Genomic DNA, 10,856 nt, shown 5'->3' on the forward strand with positions numbered 1-10,856 from the left:
TGGAAATTTTTTTTTTTTTTTACTTTTTTAAAACTCTTATGCTGGTAAAAGCAGGCCTTACACCTGCTTTTACCAGGCGTAAGATTTTTAAGTGATTTCAGCGGGCGGAGGTTCTGCAGAAAGTGGAACTCTCCACCCGCAGAGGCCCTTCTCCCAACAAACTCAGAGGAGGTTTTGGAGGTTCCATTATGAATTGGCCCAACAAACCTAAAGTAAACTCAGGAGCGAATCATAGGAACAGGAGTAGGTCATTTAGCCCCTCGAGCCTTCAATTAGACCATGGCTGATCAGTATCCTAACTCCATCCACTCGCCTTGGCTCCATTTCCCTTAATACCCTTGGCTAGCAAAAACCTATTGATCTCAGATTTAAAATTATTAATTGAGCTAGCAGCTACTTCTTTTTGTGGGAGAGAGTTCTACACCTACCACCGTGTGTGTGAAGAAATGCTTCCTAACTTCTCTGCTGAATGGCCTGGCTCTGATTTCAAGGTTGTGTCCCCTTATCCTAGACTCCCCCACCAGCAGAAAAAGTTTCTCTCTATCTATCCTATCAATTCCTTTCAAAATCCTAAAAACCTCAATCAGATCATCCCTTAACCTTCTATATTCCAGCAAATACAAGCCTAGTGTAAGATTTGGATCACAGGTCACACACAGATTACCCAAAGGGTCTTAGGAGTTATAAGGCTTTTTATTAAGGAGCGGCAGTTTAAATTAAGTACAATACGCAATCAAGATAGACATCGTAGACATACGACCGTGACAAGCAGCTGGTATCGTTCCCGATCAGACAGACGGCTGGCGTGCGCAAACAGCTTTTCCCTTCCCTTCACCGTCTCTGCTAAATGCTCTTTAGATATCTCTTTTACTCTCTTTTTAGGGGTGGGCCTAGGGTAGATTATCAAAGATGCAGTCAACAACCTTTCCAGCACACAAACAGCAGACAGCTAGTCTGGAAACAAGGTCACTGCCACGTTGCAGAAATGTTATAACATCCGCAGGGAATCAAGAACATAAGCGTCTATCCAGTTATTCTAACACCAGTCTGAAGAGACTTTTTTTGTCTTAAGTTATTTCTTCCAATTCATGATTTCTTACACTAGTTTATGTAATTTCTCCTATTCATGCCAAGTTTAATTGTTGGCAAGTAAATATGCCATTGATCAATTACATCAGTTGCACGTTATGTCACTAAAAATCGCTCCCATTGGGAAAGCACCTTTATTACTGCCTGGCACCTACCCAGATGGCTCGGTGACAATTAGTAACATGCCATAAGAGAAACCCCAGATATGAATCTACTTCAGAAAATTTATGAGCTGTAACTAAATAAACTGCATAACATGAGTAAGCTTGATAGATGGGATTTCTTTACCAGTATTATATCACTGGCATCGACACCTGATGGATCTACTGTTGATAATGTGCTTTGTTTTCCTTATATTTTGATGCAGAATATGTAAATGCCCAAAAGGTTAATTTGCAGCAAAGGTATACTGACACATCTTTCACAGGCAACGTGTGCCCTTCTGAGAACTGTGTTTCATGCAGGCTGACTTCTGGCTTACAGCTGTATAGAGATGAAAAATGGACTATATATTCCACAGGGCTTTCCAGTGTAGTGCAGTACTTATTAAGAAGAAAAAAACTAAGGTGTTGTGCTGTTTCGGTCTTGTTTTGACAGGCAGCTGTTAAGGCTGTCGTAGCCTCAAGCCGACTGGGAAATGCTAGCAACCATAGCCATGGCAATCATGACAGCGCCAAAGGAAGACGCAATTCCTGTTCCATCCAAGAGCAAGGTCCCAAAAAGGAAAATGGGCAAACATCATAGCCAAGCTCTCGTAATTAGTTTTCAAAGACTGTCTGCCTCATGGAAGATATGCAAGGGATGCTGGCAAGGTTCACTGGATCAGTACTTTCCTTCCGAAACTAATGGTGATGGCATATTTTGCAAAAAAAAAGGATTCTGTAAAGAGTGTTCCACATCTTCCTCTAGTGGAATGAATATGCCAGATCTTCAATTCATGTGTGAAGATGTGCATATTAAATATATATATATATATATTTATAGTATTTTTTGCTGTAGTACTCGATGTAGACTGATGATAGTGTAAAACATAAATCTAGGGTCACTGCAGTTTTAAAATACACAACATAGCATCTGTATCCAACCTTCCATCAGTCCATTTGTTGGATATAATGTCCACTCTAACTATTTTTGATGGCAGATGTTTTGACTTAAAAGCAAATGGCATTTATTCATTTAAGTGATAAAAAAAAACAAGGAAGAAAAGTCTTTATCGCAAAAGTAACACACAACTTCTTAAAATGGAGATGTTTACTGGGCCAGGTGTGAAAAGCAACAGTTGGTCCAAAGGCTTTGGTTGAACAGATGTACTGGTGTAACAAAAGTAGACCAGCGCAAGGGTCATGCAAATCAATGTTACTAAAGGTTTAGTTTATGCTATTTTGATTATATATTTACTATAATTTGGTAAATGAGACAATAATGTACAGTGGCAATAAAAAGAAAAATATCTGAAATAAAAACAGAAATTGTTGGAAATCCACAGCGGGTCAGTCCGCACTTGAAAGAGAAAAAGATAGACTGTTACAGGTATCAGGTCTTCCCTATTCTCAGGTTCAGCATTACTGGCAACTCCCAAAAGCGAACCCCATGTCCTCTGCAATCAAGAATATACTTTTACTACTCAATATCTACTTATACGATAAGCATGACCCAGGGGTCATAACAGTAAGTCCTCTTGTGTGTACTGTATCCTGTGATATCACACATGCCCCATGTTCATTTCACAATCTTCTGAAAGACAGACTGATAAGCATGCTAGTGAGATGAATGAAAGACTTGCATTTATACAGCACCTTTCACAACCTCCGGACGTCTCAAAGCACTTTACAGCCAATGAAGTACTTTTGGAGTGTAGTCACTGTTGTAATGTGGGAAACGCGGCAGCCAATTTGCACACAGCAAGTTCTCACAAACAGCAATGTGCTAATAACCAGAGAATCTGTTTTTGTTCTGTTGGTTGAGGGGTAAATATTAGCTAGGACACCGGGGATAACTCCCCTGCTCTTCTCCCGAAATAGTGCCATGGGATCTTTTACATCCACCTAAGAGTTTTACGTCTCATCCGAAAGACGGCATCTCTGACAGTGCAGCACTCCCTCAGCACTGTACTGGAGTGTCAGCCTAGCTTTATGTGCTCAAGTCCCTGGAGTGGGGCTTGAACCCACGACCTTCTGCCTCAGAGGCGAGAGTGCTACCCACTGAGCCACAGCTGACACTTAAGCGACCAATTATAAAATAACTGGTTTATTTTTCATTAAATACATGACCGAACAGAATTCTGTTTATTTCTTATCCCTCCTTGTAACATCAAAAATTATAAATTACTCAAAATTTGCCCTTGATATGGGTCTCCCTTCACTTTACCAATCAGTATTGCTAAATTGACTGTTGCTCCCTTAGAAAGAAAGCATTCTCTGTCTCTTTAATTGGTTCAAACTCAAACTTACTGTAGACTCCCATTTTTGACCCAGAGATAGAAGGGGGAAATCGAAAAGCTTCATCTCAACTCCTCCCCCAGCTCTCTGTCAAGGACTGGCTCATCGAGCTGCAAATCAAAAGTACCTTGGTGGGGCTCCCATTGCCTGGCCAGCCACCTACTGTGCTCAATGCATAAAAGCAATCCGGTTGCAAATATTTTTTGGAGTTATTGGAAAATGCTAACAAGCCGTCCACCAGGCTGATATAGTATAGCAGTTTTAATGACTCACCTATTTCCCTTTGGAACAGCTGGTCAAACTCCTGGTCACCCTTTGTTTCAGTGACTTTTTAGTGTTTTGCTTTCAAATCAGAAAGGTATATTTGAAGCCTGGGAATTAACCGTCTCCATCCTGAATTTGACTTTATGCCAGAAACATTTTATAACTTAAACCAAAAATTAATTCCAGGCCAACTACGTAAAAATCTTGAAACATGACATTAATGCTTTATGAGAAACTCTTCGTCATAAGATTAACCTCTCTTTCAGGTTCTGACTACATCTCCACAATTTTCTGTTTTTATTTTAAAATGTACAATAAATGGCTTAGATTGATATTATATTGCTGGAACATTTGTCAGGCTTGTTCCCATCATCAGCATGTAATTAAATTTTTAAAATGAGAACATTATTTATAAGTGTATTGGACCAACTGACTCCTGGCAAAATGTGGCAATTAATTAACAATATCAGTTTAATTTCTTAAAATTGTAGTGTTCTTAATAAACACTTAAACATAGCAATCAGTAAATTTAAATTAAGTGTAAACCTATAGGAATGTAATAATTGTTAAAAAGTGATGGTCTAATAAACATAAAGGTCCCACCACAGCCAGTGGTCACACACAGGAAACTTTGTGATATCCGGCACCGACGGGACCGAGCTGTTGCCGTCCCATCAAAACTGCCGGACAAACCAGCGCTAATGTTAAAACATACGGAGCTTTTGAGCTCCGTATCTAGCAACAAACCCTGTTGCTTACAGCTTCTAAACAGTCGGCCGTAGCTTGCAAGCGTCTCTGTAGCTAAGCAACAGCTTTAGCTAGACCTTGCAGAGCCTGACTAGTGAAAAAAAAGCAACGAAAAGAAAAAAAACTTACTGAACCGACTCCTGAATTTTGCCGGTGGATCGAGCATTCCGGACAGTTAACCTCCAGATAAACCAAAGTTTCTTGTACAAGGTTAGATAGTCATTTTAGTTAGAGTTAAAGATACCTTCACACCACTTATCAATAAATACAAATAGTGGTTTAACTAAGACTCTGTCCCACCTTAGGCGTGTTTGAAATGCAACTTTTTGCATACTATGACTTTCATAAATGTGTATTTTTCTTAGTGTTCAGTCTGATGTTCAATTAAACAGTTCCCATCATACGAAAGTAGTAGTATCAATTAAACCCATCTCTTATAGCTCTGTACGATATGTTAAAACTTAGTTGGGGGAAACAAAAAGATGCATTATGAAGGCTTGTGGGATATAATTTATATTCCATTTATATTAGTCATGTTATTGGGTTAGCCCAGTGAAATATAAATCATAGCATATAGTGCTTCATAACCTACTGTTTATACATGCAGTGTGTATGGGGGGGGGGGGGGGGAGGGGGGAAGAAGGGATGAGAGACTAATTTCCTTTTGTAAGTGTTGACTTGTACATTAACAGTACCATCTGTAGGGCCAGAAATCAATATTACATGTGTTATTGGGCTAAAATGTAGGTGATGCCTGTGCAAACACTGAATGTGCCCATGCATATTCAATGCACGAGTGGAAATTCACCCCAAATCTTTGCCTTAAAATATAGTAGAATTCATAGATAACAATTTGGTGATATTAGGCATGCATCTGATGTCCTAAAATGCCAGCATTCTCAAGAGTATATTTTTCACAAGTTCCTGAAATCTGGTGGCACACAGTAAGATGCAGTTCCATTAAATGTCACAAAGCACATCAAAGCCATCAAAACCTCAGAAGGTTGAAAACTCCTACAAATGTAACTGAAGCATTGAGAAGTTCAGAAGAAACGAGTGTCTGACTTAAGGGGAAAAAGTATTCTACTTATTTGCAAAATAATCCTAAATATTACCGTTTATTCTGGGGGTTTCTGGGTTTTTACGTCTCTTTCCCCAAAGTTACGGTGGAGGAGCAGGGGAATCCCCACGAAAATTCACATCCTTAGGAATATGTCGAAATTCAGTAAGATATGCTTCCCTTTAATAATAATGTATACCTTTTATGCAAAACAGGTAGTTCATGTAAATAATTAGCACAGCACCAAACTGTCTGGTATGTGTAGAGATTATTAATAGGTGAAAATATTCACTTTTATATGTTGGATGCTTTACAAATTCCACAACTCAGCCTTTGGTTATTACACAAATGATGGTAATTAATTTCTTCCCAACTAGATAAACTGCCAATATTTAAGAAATTGATTTTCTAAGTTTAATAACTGTTGCATTTCAAGCTTTAAGGCAAAATGGAAATAGTGTGATAAAGGTTGATTATAATTTTGTCAAATCGGTTATTCTCTATTATTGTGCCACATAAAGTATGACATAAAACTACATCAAACAGAAAATGTAGTATGAATTTCAAACTATCTCTGCAGGTCTCCAAAGGACTATATATCAACAAATCTCATTTTTGACATACTATACATATTTATAATCAGTTGAATGGCTTTTTAACTGAGAATGATCTATATGGCACTACGCATTACTTATGTGTGTGAGGAATATTTTTGCCAGTCTATTACTCAAGACTTTCCAGTATATTGTGTAGAAGATAAATGTATTTGTGTACAGCAATCTTTTTACTGCAATCTTCTTTAAGCATTATGCAGTTGATTGTATCTTATGGTAACTCTGTTTCATTTAGTAAGGCGCAGTATTTTTTGACTATTGTTAAAATTGCTAAATTTCCACAAATGCAGCTGAAAATTTGTTAAATGTTTTACATTGAGTAGTGCAAATTGCAAAACTTTAAATATGCTTCAGATATTCCTTTGTTTCGTAGGCTTTCTATTACAGTTGGTGTCCTTTTTATGACATTGATTTCACCTTTTTCTGAAATAACTATTTTTATCCACAACCATGCAAGGTATCTATCTATCTGTGCCCATTAAATGGAAAATTCACAGGATGCCAGATAGTGGCCTGTTTCCTGTACGGTGCATGGACCAGGAGCAAATCCGCAATTTTAAGCTGCAGGAACCTGGAAGCAGCTACTAATGTTATTATGTTATCTATACTCGTAAATAAAAACTACAAAATAAGATCACTCATGACGCCATAGGCTCTGAATTTATTTACAACTGCACAGGGTTATAAAAACCATTTTATGTTAACAGATTCTAATACTTTCCTGAGGATCGATTAATATTGATGTACAATATATAATGGTTATGTGTCTGATATAACTATAAGCAACAACACATTGATGAGCACATCACTCACCCAATCTCTTCTAATATGAAGAGCTACCAAACAGGTTGTCTATCCCCAACAACTCTCCATATTTGACTGAGTTTGTTGCAGTGAAAAACTGGCCACCTGTCTTTCCTCCTTCCAAGGGGAAAGTCAGTGCCAGAATTAAAACTTGTTATATGCAACTAGTCGATCTCCCGTGGCATTGCACATGGGGAGTCAAGATCTATGATAGTCCTCAAGTGAAGCGGCAGAAGGCAGGCAATAATTAGACTAAGGCCCACAGACATAATTCCCTGTTTTTAAAGTCATACATTCTGCTCTTTTTTCGTATAATACTGTAGTTTTACATTATTCCTTCTGGATTGTCCATGGCATTGCCCACAGAAAGTGACAAAGCAAATTTCCCCCAGAGTGCATTAGTGCTGTAGGTATAGGTAATGGGGATCTGCAGGTTATGAAGCTTGACTTAGTAGAAGTGTGCAGCTGCAGGCATCAGTGTGTGATGACTTTATAATGGAGACACCAGCTGGAAGCATGACAGAATGGTGATGCCCAAATAAGGATTGCATGACATACATTGCAAATTTATATTGTCTCTTACCTGTCTGTGCTGTCTTTGTCTTGAAAATGGCTCGAGAAAATTTAATTATTTGTGTCAGGAACAAAATTAGAAAGAAATGTATATGGCTGCTTCAATGGTGCAGGAGATTAAAAACCAATCAAAAAGAAAATTATACCACTCCCTCAACCACTCAGTAGTAAAACATACTGGGCTAAATTTTCCTCTGTTTTAGACCAGTTTTTTTTTGTGCAATTTGGATATTAAAGTAGGAGAATACGGCAGAGACACATAGGGGAGAATTTTAACCCCCAAAAAAGGCCGGGTCGGGTGGGAGGTTAAATTGTTAAAAGCTGAATCCTGACCCCAACCCGCCTACTTCCAGTTTTAACAGAGGTGGGACGGGGTGGGGGGCAGGCAGCCAATCCGCTCCCAGGAGGCGGATTAGCACTTTACATCTGACAATGCAGGTTTAACTGTGCCGGCCGGGGTTCCCGGGCCTCGGAAATCCTGGAAGCTGCAGCAAGGCGAGGACAGCCTCGGCGAGTAGGAGTGCTTCCTCCCGGCCCCCCAAGCTCCCCCACCATCAGCCCACTCTCACACCCAACCCGGGGTTCATGATAGGGCCCCCCCCCCGCCCCTCGGGTCAAGGCTCGCACCTACCTGTGGCTGCGGCCTCTTCTCCATCGTTCCCTGCCCGACTGGAAGTCAACCTGTCAATCAGGCTGACGTCCGGGTGGGAAACCTGTCAGTGACGTCACACGCACGTTGTGGAGTTAAAACTGTGGACTTCTGGGTTTCCCGCGTGGTACCGGGCCCCCCAGCACCCAGCGCATCAGAACATTAAAATTTCCCCCTTGGGGCCGAAACTCTGCCAGTCCAGAGAGGGTTCACTCATTTCCTGTGCTCCTGCAAAGAGATTGCATGATGCAACACTAATCTCCCCAAGCATAAGACCTGCCACTGCCATAAAAAAGTCAGAAAATACTACCACACTTCATTCAAGGTGTCTGACGATATTTAATGTGTTTCAAAATCACACTCTTCCTAATTAAATCAATCACCATGACCCATTGGTGTCCAATGTACCCACAGCCTTTAAATCTTCTTCTCAGTGCCACATCAGGGGCAGGAAGCTCTGAGGTAGATGGCTAGGGCTTTGACATAGGAGCCTTTGGGGTCTGACGTGGCCCCTTATGTAAGCGTGGCTGAGGCTCCAGAGGATCCTGCTAAAGGGAATGCATCCCCTGGCATGACAAGGCCACCCTCAACCTGGCATTCAGGCATTTGAAGCTAGTGGGAGGGTATGTTTGTACAGCTCTCCCGAGACACAACACCTAAAAATCTCCTTGCTTCCATCAAGAATACCTCCACCGAAACCTGTGTAAACTTGGCTGCCCCGACAATACAGGCCAGGACATGTTTCATTTGTTGCCTTCTCTTCTACATCATCCTATAATTCACTTATTGCAAATTGGACGCCCTGGAACTTCCTGCTGATACATCCACTTAAATCCTGAGACTAACCAGATTTCCGTCCCACCCAGAAACAGAGGGTGAAAATATCGCCCAGAACCCATCTACTATTGTGCAAGGGCTTAGAGACAGGGAAATAGGGTGAGTTTTGGGAAGAGTTAACTGATTGGCAAAAGTGCAGCCTTGATGCTATTTCAGCACTAAACCCATTGAAGAGAAAAACATCTGCCCACTATGTGGTATGTTTGTACAGCTCTCCCGAGACACAACACCTAAAAATCGCCTTGCCTCCATCAATAACACCTCCACTGAAACCTGTGTAAACTTGGCTGCCACGATAATGCAGGCCAGGACATGTTTCATTTGTTGCCTCCTCTTCTACATCATCCTATAATTCACTTATTGCAACAACAAGGCCTCAGGAGCAGATGGAATCCCTGCCAAGGCGCTAAAGCATGGCGGAGAAGCACTGCTGGCGTGAATTCATGAACTCATTTCTCTTATCTGGAAGGAGGAGAGCATGCCAGGGGATCTCAGAGATGCCATAATTGTGACCAACTTCAAGAAAGGTGACAAATCTGATTGCGGTAATTACAGAGGAGTTTCCCTGCTGTCTGCCACAGGGAAAGTCATCGCATGAATCCTCCTCAATCGCCTTCTCCCAGTGGCTGAAGAGCTCCTCCCAGAGTCGCAATGCGGATTCCGCCCACTAAGGGGCACAATGGACATGATCTTCACCGCTCGCCAATTACAAGAGAAATGCAGGGAACAGCACCAACCGCTGTACATGGCCTTCTTTGACACTGTCAACTGTGAGGGATTATGGAGTGTCCTCCTCAAATTTGGCTGCCCTCAAAAGTTTGTCACCATCCTCCGCCTGCTTCACAACATGCAAGCCGTGATCCTGACCAACGGCTCCACCACAGACCCAATTCATGTACGGACCAGGGTCAAGCAAGGCTGTGTCATCGCACCAACGCTCTTCTTGATCTTCCTTGTGGCAATGCTCCATCTCACCCTCAGTAAGCTCCCCGCTGGAGTGGAGCTAATTTACATAACAAACGAGAAACTGTTTAACCTCCGTCACCTCCAGTCCAGATCCAAGGTCGTCCCTTCCTCTGTCGTCGAATTACAGTATGCAGACGACGCTTACATTTGCGCACACTCGGAGGTCGAACTCCAAACCATCGTTAATACCTTCACCGAAGTGTACGAGAGCATAGGCCTTACACTAAACATCCGTAAGACAAAAGTCCTCTACCAACCTGCCCCCGCCACACAGTACTGCCCCCCAATTATCAAAATCCATGACAAGGCCTTGGACAACGTGGACCACTTTCCATACCTCAGGAACCTACTGTCAACAAGGGCAGATGTCGATGACGAAGTCCAACACCGCCTTCAGTGTGCCAGTGCAGCCTTTGGTCGCCTGAGGAAGAGAGTGTTTGAAGACCAGGACCTCAAACCCGGCACTAAGCTCATGGTCTACAGAGCAGTAGTAATACCCGCCCTCCTGTATGTCTCAGAGACATGGACCATGTCCAGCAGGCACCTCAAAGCACTGGAGAGGTACCACCAACGCTGCCTCCGCAAGATCCTGCAAATCCATTGGCAGGATAGGCGCACCAACATCAGTGTTCTCACTCAGGCCAACATCCCCAGCATCGAAGCTTTGACCACGCTCGATCAGCTCCGATGGACGGGTCACATTGTCCGCATGCCCGATACGAAACTCCCAAAACAAGCGCTCTACTCGGAGCTCCGACACGGCAAGAGAGCCCCAGGTGGGCAGAGGAAACGCTTCAAGGACACCCTCAAATCCT

General features: G+C 42.0%; 1 protein-coding gene across 1 annotated transcript in view; it reads left to right on the forward strand.

Moving 5' to 3' along the window:
* The window catches only part of LOC147108067 (calcium/calmodulin-dependent protein kinase type IV-like), a 159,623-nt gene extending 154,471 nt beyond the window's left edge, over positions 1-5,152 (forward strand). Inside the window, exon 12 of the mRNA XM_086004525.1 lies at positions 1,687-5,152. Coding sequence (XP_085860651.1) covers positions 1,687-1,833 — 147 coding nt within the window. The 3' untranslated portion in view covers positions 1,834-5,152. The remainder of the gene's footprint in view (positions 1-1,686) is intronic.
* Positions 5,153-10,856: the final 5,704 nt, after the last annotated feature.

This window comes from Somniosus microcephalus, chromosome 13, assembly GCF_052327205.1.
Source record: "Somniosus microcephalus isolate GS21.2 chromosome 13, FLI_Smic_1.0, whole genome shotgun sequence".
Taxonomy (NCBI): domain Eukaryota; kingdom Metazoa; phylum Chordata; class Chondrichthyes; order Squaliformes; family Somniosidae; genus Somniosus; species Somniosus microcephalus.